Source organism: Sipha flava, unplaced genomic scaffold (assembly GCF_003268045.1).
Source record: "Sipha flava isolate LNK unplaced genomic scaffold, YSA_version1 35a_pilon_pilon, whole genome shotgun sequence".
NCBI classification, from domain to species: domain Eukaryota; kingdom Metazoa; phylum Arthropoda; class Insecta; order Hemiptera; family Aphididae; genus Sipha; species Sipha flava.
The window spans coordinates 939,744-960,590 of NW_020273058.1; the positions used below are offsets into that span (position 1 = coordinate 939,744).

Here is a 20,847-nt window from a genome sequence, read left to right on the forward strand (position 1 = left end):
GTAAAAAAAATGATTGATTGCTTAATTTTAAAATGTATGCATTAAAAATGCTTATTTCATAATTAATCAATCACTAAAAAAATAAAATGTTATTTTATAGGACGCATCGGAACTCCTCATTTTATGGCTCCAGAAGTTGTAGAAAGACAGCAATATGGTAAACCTGGAGATGTTTGGTCAGCTGGAGTTATATTACATATACTTTTATCTGGCCTCACCCCATTTCTTGGGACTGGTGATCGACTTTACCACAATATATGTAATGCTAAATTGAATGTATGTTACTTATCTTATATCAGTGATTTGTTAGTACAATTAATTTTAATTTGTTTTCATTTTAAAGTTTAATAGACCACAATGGGAACCTATTAGTGAAGCTGCTAAAGATCTTATATGTAAGATGTTATGTTTAGATCCTAAGAAACGTTTGACAATTCAGGATGTTTTAAATCACAGATGGCTGAGGGTAACTATTTGATAAATATCTTAAATTTTTTGTCGTCATATAACATTAAACAATTTCTTGTTAGGAAAGAGATAAGAATGCATCTAAAATACATTTGGTAGATACAGTAGAACAATTGAAAATATATAATAGTCGTCGACGTTTACGTGGAGCTGTAATGGCAGCAGTTTCATCGCCACGCTGGACTTACCAATCTTCTTTGGATTCAAATTCTAACGCTATTGAACAGTTTTCAGATTTTGGTGATGATGATATTAGTAATTCAGGTAAATATATCAAATAAATATTTATTATAAATAAGATAATATTGATATCTGTTTTATATTTGATATTTAGCTGTTGGTGTTATTCTAAGTTCATTGGATGATATTCAATGTATACAGGAAGCACTTCCTGATACCCCACAAACTGTTTTACCTTTATTAGATGATGAACAATTGTGTAAACTGTTAGAAGTTAGTATTTCTTTGTTTTTGAATTGTTATTATATGTTTTTATTTAATTGTGATTATATTATATAATTTTACGTAATTAAATCATCTATTCTAACCATACTTTACTTATTTTTTTCGAGAAATTTAATAATACAATTTCATATAGGAAATAAAAACAAAAAGATGTATGACTATGAGTAGTAGGTTTACATTTTACACATATATTACTATAGTTTATTATGTAATTATGTTGATTATTATTGCATACATAACACTATATTAATATTAATTATCATCATTAATTATTTATTTAATTTAATTTTAGGGTATTAAGCATTTAATATTTTTGAATTTGTTCTAGATATTTGCTGAGAGATATAATTTTAAAATTATGTTTTTTGTTTGTATTAAAGCTGTATCATTTCATAAACTCTAGCCGGACTGATTTGGAAAAGAAGCCATCTGTACCTATATCAGAAGACTTGATTAGTTTAGTACATGATGTCTTGGATATACTCACTACATTACCAAACCATTCTCAGACAGCTTACGATGGTGGCCAGCTTAGAGATATATTAACAAGACCATTTTTAAAGGTAAGTTATTCATACATTATATTGATAACAAGTATATTATTAATCATAAATACTATTAGCATATTGCACTTTTATTATCTAATATTAATATATTTTTCAAGTTTAATATGGTTTATTAAATTCAATTTGATAGTTGAAAAATTGATGAATAAGTACTATGTTTAATTTTTTTTGTCTTTTGGTTTCTCATTTAATACCTGTATTTTTCTATGAATTTAGGTTATCTTAAAATGCTATGAATTAAAAATTATAAAATTATTGGGAGACTAGTATTACAAGTTAAATTTGTGTATAACATGTAATATTTTATGCTAATTTTACTGATCTAAACATTTTACTTAATTGTATGTATCAACAAAGTATTTAAATGTGCATTTATTGACCATAGTCTAAAAATGATCTACATTTAATTTTATATTTGTTTATTTATTTTTTTTAGATCAAAAATAGAAGAGGTTTATTTTTGATTGTTAGAATACATTGATTAAATGTCAATTAATTAAATTATTCTACTATATGAAATTATTTATTTAAATTTTAAGGTATTTTTAATAGTAAAATTGAATATTAACTATTTTAAAATTCATCGAAATAAAAAAATTAAAAGCATAATTATGTTATATATGCAAGTATATGGGTAATGCTTATGTATACAAATTTACCTATTTTGATGACACTTATTTTATATAAAAAAATTAATAATCTACTGAGAATTTTCTCATTTTCCCCATGGTCTGGTTTCCTGTGATTGTAATTTTAATATTTAGGTACAAAAGTAGCTTAAATTCTATTCCATTTTTGTTATTTAAATATTAAAACTAATTTTAAAGAATGTTCATTAATCCTTCACTGTTTCTTTACTAAAATTTGCATAGTATTTCCCCTTCAAGGTAATTTTTGAATTTATAGTGTTATCTTAGATAGACCCTTGATAATATAAAATCCTATCTAAGATTAATGGTGATTATGTCTCATTAAAATTATTTTGTAATAATATCAAACTAAAACATAAAAACTTACCTAATTACTATTATCTAATATCTTTTTAATCCTTTGTGGTCATTTCTTATGTTGTTTTATTATACAATTTCTTTAATTATTTACTTAAAAGTTTTATTGAAGGTTATTGTTATATTTTAAATTTCTTGCAATATAAAATATACATGTTTTATGTTTAAAGGTTAAAATTGTATTGGAAATACGTTTATTACATCTAATAATTTGTGGATGTATAGTTTTTATATTAACTGATTGAATATTTATGAGGGACTATAGATATACATTTCAAAATAAATTGATTTAAGTTTTACGTAATTTTTTTTTTTTTGTTATTTATTTGAACTTATGTATAATCTCAAACTAGGAAAAATCTTTAATTTTAAGTTTATCCCTAAGTTTTTTAATTAAATAGAAAGTATAAGTATCAAGTTAAATGAGTCATGTAGTTTGTAACATAAACATTTGAATAATGTCGATAGTTGAAATAAAATATAACATTATATTATAATTTTATAGTTAAGCTGCGTTTACATCGTTCACTTTTGGTGATCATTTTGGATGAATCATCTAAAGTGAATAAATAATGAACAACTTAAATATTAAATCATTAGAAGTGATCATCCTCGTTGAACGATGAACGAAGTTCGGTCGAGTCCAACTTTTCTTCGTTTTGAGTGAATAATCCATGTCGAATCATCAAAAGTGAATTGTGGAAACACTACTTTCATCTTCAGTATCAGTGAATGTTCAAATATATGTTTTTATTTTTGATATCTTGCTCTGATATGAGAATCGCGGTAAATGGTTATCAGTTTATCACAACACTTTCAATACATAATAATTATTTATTATTAGTCGTAACCAGGGCTCGGAATTTCTAGCAAATGTATATTTTTCTTGGTTCATCCTAGAACGTCCAAAGCAAGATACAAATATGTGTCAAATTATTTGGATATCATACACAACATTTAATTTTGCTATTTTTTGCATATTTACGGGTTTTATTGCTATTTTGCTAATTTTGGGTTTATAGTGCTATTTCTGGGTATATTTTCACATAATACAGGAAATAATCACATTTTGCTGATAATAATGATTTAATTAGTTAGTTTTAAAAATATTTAAATTATTGGAAATAAATAGACATTATCAATTATTTTATTTTTTCATCGACAATTTGATGTACTAATAGTTATTGAATAAATACAATAATTTAATTATAAGTAAACTTTTACAAATATATTTAATTAATTTAACATTTTTGTTCAGTTTATAATTCAATCAGTCCAAACGTCTACATGCCCAAATATTTGTAAAATTACATTTAATTTTTTTTTTTCTAATAAATTTATAATTTTTTCAACATAAATGCATATTTTTTGATTTTGCTTGCTATTTATAGCACATATTTTAGAGTTTTTAAGAGCTTAAAAATAACATTTTTAGTGCTACAACTTTCGAGCCCTGGTCGTAACAGTTGAAATTGTTTAAATAAGACGTGTAAACCAATTTTTATTAAGTACAATGAGTTTTAAATGGAAAGATGACCACATTCCATTAATACTTAGTTTAATAGGAAATCGCCAAAGTAATAGAATATAAGAATAAAGTATGTATAATTTGTTTTTATTTTACAATGAAAATAATTTCATGCCTATGGTTTGTGTAAAAATTAGGTAGTAAGGGACAGAGCTTTAAATGAAATAGTGGTTGAGCTAAATTTTGATGGATTGACAGTAGATGACTTAAAGTAATTCAACTAACAAAACTAACTAACTAACAAACTATTTACTTAAATAAAAAAAATAATAATAATAGAATATAATTATTATCATTGGTATCTATAACTATTAATGATAATAATAAATAATTAATAATGATAATACCATTCCACAATAAAGGGTGTAATCATCTAAAGTGAAGCATATAAACTGTTTGTTTAAATTTTCAATGTTTCACTGTGGATGATTCATCCGAAATGATCACTAAAAGTGAACCATGTAAACGCGGCGGCTTTAGACGTAAAGACTCTTAAACCAATATATATATATAGCCGATGATGGCCTACTTTTATTCCATGCTTGTATATATCATGAAATTTTGACACAAATTATTTTCGGTTTTAAAGTCTTAGTTACCTATGTTTTAGCAAAAATTTGCTTTACTGACAACTTTTTAATCACTTGTACTTATGATTAAGTAATTTTTAAAATTCTTAGAGACTATGGGAAGTATGTTTTCGAGTATAAAAGTTCTAAAAGCTAGAAACTGAATCAAGTAATATTCTGAAGTATATTGAAAACTAAAAATAAAGAGATTAAATGGGTGAGAATTTAAATACACGAGAAAATAATTTACTTTATATTTAATAGATTTTACTACTTTTTTTTAATGACTTTCATAATTTAATTACGAAAAAACATTTAGTAATTGTGATTTCTTTTTTTACTCTTCATTGAAGACAAACGCTATAAATTTTTTTTATAATTTATAACCAAAGTTATTTAAAATATATATAAAGTTTGTGAAGTTTCATATTATGTTTCGTTCAATGTCTTATAGAATTGTCCTATAAATTCTAGTCCTATAATTATATATATATATATATATATATTCTTCAAATACAGATTAATAAAATTATGTACAAGTAGTGGTATTAGGTTTTTTAGTCATTTTAAGGAAGGTCAGTATGGCATAATTACTTCATTTTTTGGACTGATCTCACATGCCTACTTTTTTATCGTTTATTTAATGATTTTAAATAAATTTGTTACTTATCTGTATTATTTTTAATCATTCAACAAATAATGTTTAACATGTTATGGATGTTACGGTATTGTCGAATTCTGATTTATTTTTTAACTTGGATTCATGACGATTTGTCGTTTTTCTTTTACTTTAAATTATAATATAATCCCTATTGGTATGTGGTTGTAACATTTGCACAACTTCTTTCAACTTTTACTTTAAACCAATAAAAATTATTACAGATTATTTTAATTAATACACGTGTTTAGATATATTATTATTAGTTCATGGATATAGTTAAAATTATAAATATTAGATATAAGTCGAGTATTTAAATGTCAAACATTTCGATTATTATTTTTGACCATAACATAATATTACTTTAATTCACACCTGTAATCTTTATTTTGAAATGTAGGTCATAGAATAGATATAACGAATCTATTAAATGATCGAATATATGATACGTGCACTATAATAACGTTTACGTTTAGTGTTATTTTTAAATTAAGTATTATCTATAAGCACATTTTTTTGACAGAACGGTTTAAATTAAATATTTATTATTAATTAATAAAATATTTAGTAAACCAAAAATTATAATATTAATAGTAATTATATTAATTTTTTTTCGGTGAATTAGTTATGGTCTTATATTTTAGAACTCGAAGGTGTTTATTGAAAGTTTTTTTTATTGAGTTGTCTTTAATTTAAAGTTTACCTACGGTAATGGCGAATCCTTGTACTAATGGTGTATCCTAATTAATATGATAAAGTTGCTGCAATAAACAAGTAAGAGGCCATCGTCATGTCGGAATTCCATTCTAGGTCACCATATCGGTATACCCTTTTGAAAACTAATTAATAAAGCAAACATGTAACATACGATGAAGCTAATCAAGCATTCATGAGGTTTGTCGGTCATATCTGCTGACTACCCCGGTTCCTCCGCTACCCGTTTTAATGAAAACTGCGATTACGTGTGTACCAACACAGGGAGCTATATAGTTGTAACCGTCAGTGACACTACAAGCTTCCACTAGGGACCTGACTTCAATTATCATGGGAAATCTACCAGGACTTTATCTCTTACATATAAAATGCATGAATCATTTTTCTCTCATTTCTGTTGTTATTTTTTTAAGGAAAAAACAAATGAAACTATAATAATAATTTTTCGAATTTATTTTCTGACAATAATTTAAACTATAATGTAGTACATTGTACAATAATTATAATTTATAACTTGTTGAAGCATATTTCTTTGACTGTGAACTATTTATTAAACTAATACTCGTAAAGTTTGTTTACTTTATATTGTCTACTATATTTTTAAATATACGTACATTACATTTCAGATAATTCTTTTTAGTTTCATATCAGTATTTATTTTTTTCAGTTATCTATCTGTACTAGACCAACAAGGGTTTGTTTTATCATTAAAATTCCAAAAATAATTTCATTCTTTATTATTATGATCTCAATAATTATTATAAACGTTATTTGTATACAATTTAAATAATCATTTGTTCTATATTCTACATTTTTATTTTATTTTTTAAATGCAGAAACTTCAACATAAGTTCCTAAATTTTGAATTTACCCTCTCATAATAAAACCTGATTAAATATAGCATAGCTTAAATATTTCAATAAGAAAATCAGTTGTTTTAAATGAAAATTTACTACAATAATGCTAGTATATGTAGGTTGTAGAATCGACGGATAAAATAATCGTTTTTCTATGAAAATTATATACTAGTAGATCATCAAATAAATAATATATAAAATTATTATTATAAATTTAATAAAATACATTTTTATAATTTTGAAATAGATTCTTAGGTTTGGAGGGGGTTGAAAATTTAACGCTTGACCAAAATCGGAACACTATATATTGATTTCTACACAATGGTATTGCCAAGTTTCTGTATTACCTTGAGATATCACAATTTGAAAACGATGTCTATGTTAAAACTTTATAATCATCCATGTCTGAAGTATTGAAAAATAATATTCCAAGTAAAGTTTAAGTAATTTTAATGGTTATTGTAATCGCATTATATTAATCGATGGAAAAAATAGGAACACTAAGTATTTATTTCAAAAAAGAATTACGCACTAATATTATTATAGTTTATAATTAGCTTATCCTTTAATTATTTTAAACATTTATGGTTTTAATCAAACACTATAATAATTTATATCATTATTATAATAATGTAATTGTATTTTTTTTAAAATTTTTGAATTAAGTATTTTTTATATATTTTTTATCGAGAAAATATATGCAGTTATATCTTTTATGTTACTCATTATAATCATAGCATTTACTCGAGAAAAAAATACACTATAAATGAATAAATTAACTATGAATGGACAATTTAGATCGTTATTACCATGGATAAGTCTATCAAAATGTAGTTCGAGTAATTTTAATTAAATCTTCAATTTCATAGTTTAAAAATGTGCTTACTTCATTGGAAATGAAGCATTTTTTATTAAAAATATTATGGAGCAGTTTCTAATGTTTTAATATTTTTTGAAAAATTGAAGTTAAATATTTTATAATAGGTATTATTACTTATAAACTACAACAATATTAAGATTGAATAAATAATATTGAAAATTACCATGTTACTTTTATTTTATTACATTCAAGTAACGCCTAATTAACCTTACTAATACAATAAGTGTATTTTTACACTTGGTTTTTTTTTAAATATTTTTAATTTTTATGAACTATCTATATTTATATTAATAATTATTATAATTTCATCAATTTCGAATTCTTCTGTATTAAAAATTAAATAAAACAGAACAGAACCATACGATCACTAAGTATTTTATTTTATAATTATAATTAGAAGTAAATCAAAGATTTTACAATTTTCAAAAGAATACAAATAAATATTTTTTATGTTATTATATAAAACATATATGCATGTACAATCAGAAATGTAACAGATGTTAGGAATAGTGTTTGACTACCTACAGTAAACTGGCCTAAAAACCTCTCTTTTATGCGGTAAATTCAGATCGATACCCATCTGATAAATATTTCCGAGGTAAACTCGACACATCCACTGTGGTGAAGACCTATACAAAAAGGCTGGGAAAAATTAAATGTTATTTATGGTAGAAAAATTTCTAAAATGTCTGCTAAGTATATATGTACACACTTATATTTATGTATGTGTATGTACATACAATACATTATATATACATGCTATTATAAAATACAACTAATCAACAGTTTTAAAACTATAGGATACATTTTACAATTATTAAGTAATAATCTTTAATACTTTGATCTTCATGTCTTGATTTAAAATGATTACTACGTTTGATACCAATAACGTGCAAATTCTGCAATAATAAATTTATATAGTAAACGAAAGAAAAATAATATTTAATGTTTACCTATTTGGCTATATGTTAGCAAATTCGAAGACTTCAAAAGTTGTAACATAATAGGACATTTTACATTTTTAATGGAGAATAAAAAACGACCCACATCTGTTCTATATGTAACTGAAAAATTTATAGTGACATCGGTAGAAAAGAAATACAGTTGACAAAAAGCCCAAATAATATGTATATATAGTTAGAAGTTTTCATCCTTTTTGTGTGGGGTAAATCGATGTTATAGTTTGTCTCTCTTGAAGGCGCCAAAATGAAATGTTTATACTTTTCCACTGTGCTCAAACCTCTAGTAAGACAATCAATAACATGTGGTAACTTTGTTAACAATTCATGAACAAATATATCAATTAGTTAAAATAATATTTGACATTTATCTTTTAGACAGTTTAAATGTATTATTTACATTTTAGTTCATATGAATTATATAATTTGTGTCTACACTTCATTTTGAACGAATACATAAATTAATTTATATCTTTTAGTAAGTCATAAATTTATTTATTTTTTTAAATTTCCATCAGTCTTAATACTTGAATTTTGAACGTTAAAAATTCATTATTATTTATTTTATTTATGTTTTCTTGAATTTTATTATCGACTATAGTACATGGTAAAAGTGTTGAATAATCACTAGAAATCATAGATATTTGAAAGAATTAAATGCATAAGATTATCAATTTTACGCAGTGGCGTATTTTTGACCGGGGTGTCCCGGGTCACGAATCCTCTACCACAAAAAAAAAAAAAAAAAATAGTTAAAAATCATAAATGACTTGCTAAGAAGGTACAGAGAAAAAGAAGATTAATTTATATCATGTGGTTGTAAACAACTGCTTTTTAATTTGTATTTATAATAATAGAATAATTTAATTATTAATTCTTCTTTGTATATATTTTTTATTACAAAATCACTGAGCTTGTGACAGTGTATGTAATATTCGCTAAATATGTTAATTGTAATTAAATAATTACCTGTAGTAAATAGTATCTATGATATTTAATTATAAATATAAGTACATAATTTATGTATACTATTCATAATCAATGAAATTTATTATATGCATTTTCTAAACAAATTGTCTAACTTTTTAACTAATTAGATGTTAACGTCTTAATAATAGAATAATAGTTGTCTCATTTGTGTATCAAATATGTAATTATTTTATATTTTTCGATTAACTCTGGTATGCTAAGAGTGTTAATTTTAGAATAAACTAATCTGATGTTGTCAGAAGGTTAATAGTCAAAATATATTTAAATGTGTGATGTTCTTGTTAAAAAAATTTGATTTTTTTTATTTGCATATAATTAAAAATTATTTAAATTTTGAGGAGTTAAGAGTAAAAACATAAAATGTGCTTTTAAAAATTAAAAATTGGTTTTTCTATTAAAACCATAAACTTCAAAATAATATATTTAGATGTTAATCATTTTTCTTTTAATTTTTTTTATGGCCAGTTATCAGTATACATTTCTCTATTTTTTTTTATTGATTAATTATAATCCTTAAGTATTGATTTATGTGATATGTCCGAATTATTTGATTAAATTATACATTTGGTAAATTATTATTAGGATTGAATTATTATGTTATTTTATACATAAAATCATAAACTTAAGGGAGTATATAAGTAAACCAATAATGTATTAATTTCTTTTTATTCCTCTGTTTTAAATTAAAAATAATTCAGTCAATATTCTGATGTTAATTTAATACTTAATAATACTGTTGTTAAATGTATTTAAATATTCTTAGTAATAATTTTCGTTTTATTTTAAATAAAACAATATATGTTTAAAGTTTTAAAAATTAATACTGTTTTAGGTCTAGAATTTAGTTTGCTTATGCAATATTTTTGCATATTCAACTAAATTTGTAAGAGTCAATGTATTATGAGTATTTTTTGAGATCTAGGACCGTGTAAAATGTAATTATATATTTAGTTAGATTTATAATCTTTTGAGTAGCGTAATTTTCAGTCCAGTTTTCCATTTTTGGCTATAACACATAATAATTAGGGATACTTGATTTTTCTTGTCTCTAGGTTATAAGATAAATAAGTTCTTATTTGATTTCCCGTTTTGATATTTTTTTCATGTACACTTTTAATTTTCATAGCATTTTTGTTCATTTATTGTATTTTGATATACTCATATATTAAGTCTTGCAGAGATAAGCTTACAATTTTAAAAATATTTATATTTTTATTGATTATCATTTGTTGTAAGTGATAAACTAATAATGTATTTAAATTTCCGGTTTAGAGTACTTGGTCAAATGATTATGTATAGTTATTTATATATATCAAAATATGTATGCGTATAGAAGTATACAATAGGTATCTATCATATTTTTTATACTTTAACACTTGATTTATATATTATGTACATATTTATATATTTATTTATTAAATCATTTTGAATACATTTAGTTAATAAAAAAATAATTTTCTAATAAGTTACTTAAAAATTTCAATGAAAACTTAATGTGCTTCAATAAATTATTTTATGGTAAAATTATCTTTTGGCGGAGGATCGATAATTAGTACGTGCCACGTATCAATTGGTATCAATAAAAATGTAAAAAAAGCTTAAGATTTGCTATCCAATTTATATCGATACTTATAACGCGTTGAGTTTTATGATAGTTTTTATCTTCAAAGCTATAGGAAAGAATTGCTTCGAAATATCTCTAGAATACTTGCTGATTTTAAACAATATAATACGAAAATGACAATTGTGATGAAAATTGCATTTACTTGTTGAATTAATAATATTAAAAAATGTAAGTTTCTTTTTAACTGTTATATTTATCATAATAAAATGATCACTATTTAATGTTGACTAATATAAGTTGTTTTGGAACATAAATTTATAATATTATATTTTTTTAAATAATTAATCATTAGATAGTCTTTAAATTATACCTTGTGGTTTTTATTATTAACTTAATTTTGATCACTTCTTTTGATATTGCATTTTTAGTTATAGTGGTTTTAATTAATTTAAATGAAATACAATTTAAATAATTAATCTTGTGGTTTAACATTTGAATAATCTTTATATTCAAATTAGAATAATAGTTCAACTGCAATAATTTATTTATCTAATATAATTGATAGTTTTAATTTTATGTAAGTATGTCTAATCATGTTTATATTGAATGTTACTAAATTATATTTTATTGTGTTTTATTGAAATTTTGAGCATTTTAAATCTGATTCATCTTTGAATGAATGTTTTCTTCAAAAACTGTTTATTAAGATGTTATTAAAGTAGTATTAAATTATAAAAGAACATTTTGTAAAATTAGTTTTATATTAAAAAAATGTTCAAAAAAATTCTCTGAATTTACATTTAAAATGTATTGGTTTTTAATCTTGATTTTAGTTTTAATCTCAGTAAATCGAATACTATGGATATGGAATCATCTTTCTAAGATTTAATATCCCAAAATATTTGTCCAACACATGTGTATAAATTTATTAAATAGCCTTATAAAATTCCACCAGGTTTTGATATACGTATAGGAAGTTTATTGAGTAAAAGCAATATATTTTTTAATCTATATTAAATTAGTAAAGTCTTATATTATTATAATGTTCGAAACCTCTGACATGGATGTAGTTAAAATAAAAATGTGTCGATTCTATGAGTTACTGTTTTGAATGGTTTGATTGTGGTGATAATATGATCCATTAACTGTGCTTTTAACTCTTGCGTAAATTGATTACTCACACCAGACCAACTATACTTTTGTCGAGTTGAATTCCCTTATTAGACGTTTTCAGGTCACTGGGTTAAAACAGTTAGTTTCTTAAAACTTTAAGAAAATACATTTCTAAATTGTCGACCTTTAGTTAAATAAATTCTAGGTTCCCATTACTTTCTTTTTTCTTAGAGCGTGTATAGAGTTTCGCTATGATTAAATGTCATAGAAGTGGTGATTTTTTTTCTTTTCAATTACACGAGTTTTATTTTATTTTTTAGAGAATTTATGTAGAAAGTTTTTTGTACATTCGTTATAGAAATGTTAACGTTTTAATGGGATTTTTATATTCTGCTGTTTTGCAAACTCATTCTTTTTCAAACGCATCTTGTCAAGTATATATATTTATTAACATACGAATATAGGTTCATAAAAATATTTATTATAAAATATGATATACTAATGTATTTATAGGACAATATTATTTATGAAAATATATGTACTTTTTTGTATTTTCAACTTTGCTTATAATTAGTGTTATTTTTTTTAATTTTTTTTTTTTTTTTATTAAAATAATCATTATACAATAATATTATATACAATATATATATATATATAATTTATGAATTTAGTAAACATATATTGTAGATATGTATGTTAATCCATAATTTTAATTAAGAAGTAAGACATGATTTATTTTAATCTCATTAGTTAATGCACATCTATAACAATACGTAGTAACAAAGATCTAACTTAAACATAATAAATATTAACTTGAAAAATTCTTTTATTTTCCTGTGTATATATTTTAAAACTAGTTGTGATTTTCTTTTGGGATAACTGTCTGCAATGCACGTATGACCCATTACTTTTGAAATTCCAACCACGGGCTGTCCCGTGTTAATGGTGCATTTTCGGCGTTAAGTGCCGCTATTTTCTCCTTCTTTGTAAATTACATGAGAACACTTGGCACGTGTGTAGGAGTCGAGGGTTGCTTTAGTCAAGAATAATTTAGCTGAAGAGATTTTTAAAGATAGCCTATATAGATTTTCCATTTCCTAAATTGATGGTATACCTTACTGTCTCTAAAATGTTAATGAATTTCACTAAAGCGTAAACCATTTTCGTAACAGTTAGAGAGGATAATGAACATTCCGAAACTAATTTGTCTTGTATTCTTGTAATTTCAGTTTGGTTCATTTCTTTTCTTCAAAAATGGTCTTTTAATAATCTAAAGTAATATAACAAGAATTTTTTTCCCTTCGTATAAATAACCAATAAATATATTTATTGCAGGACATTAAAATAACAATTTAGGATGTTGTTAATATACATTTTTAGTTTAAAAATATCTGTTTATTTTTATAGCATTGATTATTCGTTTCGAGATAGAACTAAAGATCATATAAAAACATAAAAGTACCTTAATGTGACTATATTAGAATGTTGAACGTTAAGAATATTTACTTCAGTGTTGATTATTGCATTTTTAGAGTGATTAATTATGAGTGTTTTATTGGGTAATTCAATAACTTCAGTAAGTAAATGTAGTGGAATTAATAGAGTTTCTATAAGTAACCCTTTTAAATTAAATCATTATTATTAAATCACCTGATATATAAAATACATTTTATTAAAGTATTAAGTATTGAAAACATAGTAGGATATGCGCCTGTACAAATATTATATAAATACAAATATTTTATAGTATAACAATCTAATTTGAAAATGTGTTTATTTAAATCAATTTAGGTTTTTTCTAATGTATTTAACTAAAACGTGGAGTTTATTAAAAACTATACTGTGATACTATATATTTCAAGAAACGTTTTGTTGAGTTGATTTGAAATGCACTCGACATGAATTAATTTGAGTAACACGTGTTTTTTTTTTTTTTGTCATAAACACTTTGGATTAAAAGTCACATGTATGTAAATGGAGATACAGAACGCAACGTGTTAAGGTTCCGTTAAGCGATGTGGGAAAAGTGACCAAACACTTGGGATCCTGCAGTAGGCATTTTGTTTTGTTTTATCGAGCGAAAAACTTGGTTAACGGTATGTCATAAAAGTGAACAAAATTTAATAAAACCATTTCGTCATTGTTATTGACGTAAATCGATGTCGACATCGAATTTCACTGTGAACACTTTCGCGAGCTGCATTGGGAAGGCATTATTAAAGTATCGTGATAGGTGTATACGGGGATATATGATGTGTCTTGGAAACGGGCGAGCGCGTAATAGCAGCAACGTTGCGGCAAAACCCACCCGATGACGACGTGGCGCGTGTGTCACGGGACCACGGTGTCGCCGTCGCGTCCGCATAACGCAAACGTTTTTAAAGACTCTGGATGGCCGGCCGAGGAGCCGGGGAGGCGGAGGGGATGAACGTTCACGAGCGGCGTCGTCGCGCGTGGCTTGTGCATACCGTTACGTACCTATTATTATTATACCGTTTGGAGAGGTTATTTTTTCCCCTCTCGTCCGGGGTTGTAGTTTTGCCGAAAACAAGCGATTAGTTTTCGCCTCTTCGGTCTACTAAATTATGTTCTGCGATATCATCACTACCACAATTTACAACTACCACTATTAACGCTACTGCTGCTATTATTAATATTGCTCTTATTATTATTATTATTACTACGATTACCATTATTATAAGTCGTGTACGAATTCCCGTCGCTGCGTTATTATTAACTCGCGTTTACGGACCATTTGGACCGGCAATTATTCAACCCGTCGTCGTCGTCTCTGCAATTTATTATATATATATATAAATATAACCTTGACTCGTCGCGCGTAGCGTTCGTCGAATGATTCGGCGGCCGTTGGGCTGTTGAAGAAGAAGTCGGGGTCGCGGGCGGGTGTAGTAGGGTGGTCGGGAAGGTTGGAGGGGTGGTGGATCGGAGGAAAAAACAACACTTTTCCGATGCGTTTGCGCCGCGCGCGCGTGTACATCGAGTCGACTGCGGCGGTAGCGGGCCGGTCGACAAGGGAGTGAGCGGCGGCGGCACCAGCAGCAGCATCGGCATCGGCATTCGGTGGCAGCGGAAGCGTCGACGGCGGCACTAGTGGTAGTAGTAGTCGTCGTCGTCGTCGTCAGTCGAGCGCGCGCCGCCATCGTGGAGTTCGACGAGTACATCGACGACGAGCCGTGGCGCGCCGCCGCCGCAGCCACGGCCGTCGCTGCTGCCGCCGCCGCCGCCACCAACACCACCACCACCACCACCACACGGCAACGCACGCCGCCCCAGCACTGGCCGCGTCCGCTATGCCCGGTGCACAGTCCGTACAGCCGGGTGCCGCCGCCGCTGTCGGCGTCCGCGGTGGACGTCATGGCGACCGGCGGCATCGGGTCCGCCGCCGCCTCGTCTTACTACAACACCGTCGACCATCACCACCATCATCGGTACCAGCACGGCTATAGCCGAAACTACGAACCGCCGCCGCCGTCGGTCCGGCACCGTACGACCACGCCGCCACCGCCGAGCGCGGTGCACCGGCACCCGTATTGGGACACGGTCGTACCTCCTCTGCCACCCTCCCTGTACCAGAGGAACGCCGCGGGCTTCAATTCCGCCCCCTACCATCATCGGTCTTATCACGTTAGTATTTTATTCGTGTGTTTGTACTACGCCCGCTGCGGTGCAACAACGTCGTCGTCGCGTACGCGAATCGTCACCCGAGTATGACGACCCTTCTGTTTTTTATTTTTTATTTTAATTTTTTATTCAAAACATTTTCTTTCTATCTTTACGACGTTAACGTTTCGGTTCGCACTGGCGTGTGGATCGGTCGAAGATTCAGATTTCGATTGCGATCGCGTTGTTTAAACCTTAATCGCTCGACCTCGTGGTCTCCGACGTGTTATTGCTATCAATGCGATCGGCTTTAATGCGTTTTATAGTGTCACTATCGTCGCAACGGCCACGGTGTCCCGCTGATGTCCTCTCGGCCTACGTTTATTTGGTCTGTTTAACTCCCTCCCACCCTGATCGTTTTACCGCCTCTTATCCTCCGACGGTGCGACGTTTACGACTTATAGTTACTGCGGTATAATGAGTTCTATAGATCCATGTTTTTAATCAGCCGTAATATTATAATATTACGGTATAATTTACAATTATATTTTAAGAGTACAAGACGGTTAGAAAATATTTAAAATTATAAATCAAAAGGTATATGTACATATAATGTGTATATTACATGAAATAAAAAAAAAATATTGGCAGTAAAAATAAAATGATGATGACAAGAGATGGTCAAATATGATTGAGAATATGAGAGCTATTGGTGTGTGCATAAGGGATGTAGAAAAACGAGACAAGTTAAAGTTTAGGACAACGGTGGTCGACCTCAAATAGTTGGAAATAGAAAGGCGAAGGAAAAGAAGAAGAATGAACGCACTAAATAAGATCATTAAGAGAAGAGAAAAATACTATAAATCTACATTCTTTACAGAATTTTCAAAAGGTATTAAAATATTAGATGGGGAGGATAATGTTTATTTGGTTGATAGAAAAGCTGTTTATGTCTTGAGTTCATAGGCGTGTGTAGACCTGTATTTCAGAGGGTGCCTACAATGCGTTTGAACCCTATCTTAACGAAATACGTAAAAGGTATATTTAAAAGGTATATTTAAAAAATCACAACATTTATATAATTAAATAAACATAACTTCAATTTTATATTTACTATTGTGGTATATTAGTCACTATGAATATGTTGTTCTTAAATCTCGTGTATTTTCTCAAATAGCTTAAATAATTTTTTGATTTTTACTTTTGTTAATAATTGTAGCTGTTATATTATCATAGTTTTTGTACGAAATTTTTTTAAAATTTTTTAATTTTTAACTGTGGTTCGTCTAAAAATATAATATACCACCACCTCGCGGCCAGTTAAATTTGTATTATTCGAAGGAAACTTGTTTTATTATTATTTCAGTTGACTTAGTCAAGCCCATGTGTCTTGATATTTACATTAATTAGGAGTAAAAAGATTTTAACATATAAAATAATAATATATTACCTATTTGGCTTCTTACAAAACACAAGACTAAATAAATTTATACAATTTTAAAAAACGTAAATATATAACATAAAAAATAATAATAGGACGAGAAATTATATTTAAATGCAAAACACCTGTATGGAGAAAATAACCATCAATATTATTATTGTTGCTAGTTAAAATCGGTATTTTATGTTCTACGATTGGTGTGTACAGAAAATGTATGATCTGCTGCGTCGTGCGTGTTCAGCATTCGCTTAGGGGCAACGTTTTCGTTTACCCGAACAAAATCTTTCCTTGTTGTAGATCGACGTCCATTTAATATAATATTGTATATTTTATTCACCACGATAAATAAACGTTCACATTAAAGAAACCCCATTTCAATCATTATCCATGTAATAATAATTTATACGAGTTTCAAAAACAGCTAAAAATTGTATGGATGTCACAAAAAACTTTTCTCCGCATAAAGTGAAGGTATATGTGGGTGACGAAACTTTTTAAAACTAAATTTGTATTTCCTAGGAGACTTCTTCGTCTGCATTTCCTAGAATGAAAATCTCGTTGCTCAATAAACTTTTTTTATGATGAAATAAAATAGATTTTTTTTTATTTTGCTTTCCATTGAACATCGTTTGTGTATCGTTTTTGCATAACCGTAGTGCCGTCTTATTTAAAATGAACCTGCTTGTTTATTAAGATTTATTAAGTATATTTTTTACCCATGACAAATACATTAAGATTAGTTAATAAAAACCTACAGTTGGCGTTAAAAATAATATCGATTTAAAAATAATCAAAATTTGTTCCATAAGAATACAAAATGAGAATGATAACTTCTACTAAATGAAATTAAAAATAATTTAATGGTAATATAATATATAGTGATATATATAGTAATATATAGTGATATGTAATAATAATGAAATGATTTAAACATTATGTAGGAAATTATAATTAATAATAATGAATAGAGTATATATAAAAAATAACTAATAAAAAATAACTTTGAAATATTAGATGTAACATTTTAAAACATTTTTTCCTCTCATTCGTTTGTTTTATTTAATTAATATGTTGTGACATATTTGTTTTTAAATATTTGTGTTTTTAATTTCAAATATTTACCAAAAGTTTTCTTGTCAACCAAACATAGTATAGTTAATTAATCAATATGTTTTATAGTTGTAGTTATAATTATTTATTTTTCTCTCGACTACAACGAAGTTTGCGTTAGTTTCAAATAGATTTTTATTACGAGTTATACATACAAGTGATGAATTTTATATTTCGATCTCATGGTATTTATGTATTAATTATTTTAATTATTATTACTAATTGTTTTTTTTATTAACTAAATAAATATTTTTTAAACGTGCTAAGAAAATAAAATAATTTTCGTCTGGTCTATTTAAATGTAATTACACCGTTGATGAAAAAAATAAAAATAAAATTGCCCTATTTCAGATATACGTGATTTGAATATCATTTAAAGTTTTCGCTTTAATTCAATACATAACATTAATGCATCATTAAGTATTTTATTATTATTATATTTAAATTATTAGTATTGCCCTGAAATTCTAATATCAATAGTTTTATAGTCCTTTTAACGTGCCAACCCTAAATAAATGTACTAATCTTATCAAAATTAAACGAAAATAATTACAACATATGATTTTGAAAGTTTATAAAATATCATTATACTTCGTTGTATTATTATTGAAAAAACATTCGATTTAAATCATAAGTGAAGTACTGATGAATCGATTTAATTTTTATTTTATTTAACATTTATATAAAATCTATCCATCAATGGTTCGCTTGAAACGGCCACAACCGGGTCACCACAAAATGAATTATTCATTTATTGAATCAAAACCAGGAATTTGAACCGTAATAGTACGTCTAGGCTTTAAGGAAATCTACTTAAAATAAATATTAAATGAGTGCATGAGAAAATCGTTAATCATGTGGATTTAACGGAGGACTTAATATGCAGTGTACTCATACTAAATATATATCCCAAAAGAGCTTTATTCATCATTTTGATCTGTTGATTAAGAATAAGAAATTTACCGATTACAATATCAGTGTATCTTCTGAACGTTACTGTGAATCATTTTTTTTAGTTCATACATTTGGTATTGCTTTATTACCATACATCCTGGTTTAAAGAGTAATTTTATAATCAAGAACTGAAGATGTTCTTTAATAATATCACGTCGTACAATAATTTAACAAACGTACATTATGTATCTGCAAACATGACTATTTTGTCTTTCGTTTTAATTTAATATTGTAATTTTCATTAAACAATAGAAAGAAGAAGTTAACAAAAAAATTAAAAATTCCAAGGCGTACTTTTTAACTTTACACTTGTGTATTTCAGAAGTATGCACAATTTATTTTTGAATTCATTCTGTTTTTCAGAAAATATTAAACCTCTTGGTTTATTTTGTTCTTTCTGAATCATTCTTGACGTACTATTGCTTGCACTTCATGACTATAAAATGCAATTACTTTTTATGTTTACTAATGATTTTGTGTACTATAAAAATGTTTATGTATGATCGATACATTTTATTTGTTTATTACAAACTATGATTTTCAACAAAACCGTATATATTTTATTTAATTTTCATGGCTCCTCACATGTTTGTTACTTTTAACTCTTTAATGCACAAATCAATATTTAAATGTATGGCTTATTATCTTGGACTGTAAATTTAATATAAATTCATAAACCAGTATACCTAAAATTATATACAGATATTTAATCAAAACTTAAATACATTTTCTAACTAACATATAATTTTTAGATTTCTTATTTTAAATCCTTAATATTTTATTAATATGCAATTAATACTAATATTTATACAAGAGTTTCATATTTTATATTATATATCATATTTTATATCATATATAAAAAAAATGTTGACTAAACGTTAAATGTTAAAATAGGTTTGGGTAATAATACATTTTGTAAAATATTTTTAAGAAAAATGTTATTCATTGAACAGATTATTATTTTTACATGTTTGGCATCATAAGCCGTCTAATCAGTAACTTTGAGCAATTAATAGTTACAAATTTAAAAATAATAATTTATAAATGACAGGGATATTTCTAGTAAAAACTTTCAACATGCACGTTCGTATATTATTAGTTATTGTTTGAGAAGTGTTTATAATTTTATAATTTTAGGTATTGAATTAAATTTGTTAATACTTTTATGTACAAGATAATTTATTGTTAATTTTTTATGTCTTATTGTGGGATAATACAATTTTCTCCATTACTTTCCCCCTTCATGCGAATAGTGAGTGTATCGGTGTCGCCTTTTGTATATTAAGTAAAATTTTCTAAATATTTTTAATTCTGTATATTTTTGATTTCATAATTTAGTTTATCTACGTTATATATATATATATATATATATATATATATATA

At 26.6% G+C, this 20,847-nt stretch overlaps 1 protein-coding gene across 12 annotated transcripts in view; it reads left to right on the forward strand.

The window, feature by feature from the left end:
- The window catches only part of LOC112687625 (peripheral plasma membrane protein CASK), a 74,218-nt gene that overhangs the window by 14,584 nt on the left and 38,787 nt on the right, over positions 1-20,847 (forward strand). For all 12 annotated transcript variants that reach the window (XM_025560430.1, XM_025560433.1, XM_025560431.1 and 9 more), the window contains 5 exons: positions 101-276; positions 344-466; positions 531-732; positions 803-921; positions 1,314-1,496. In XM_025560430.1, coding sequence (XP_025416215.1) covers positions 101-276; positions 344-466; positions 531-732; positions 803-921; positions 1,314-1,496 — 803 coding nt within the window. The remainder of the gene's footprint in view (positions 1-100; positions 277-343; positions 467-530; positions 733-802; positions 922-1,313; positions 1,497-20,847) is intronic.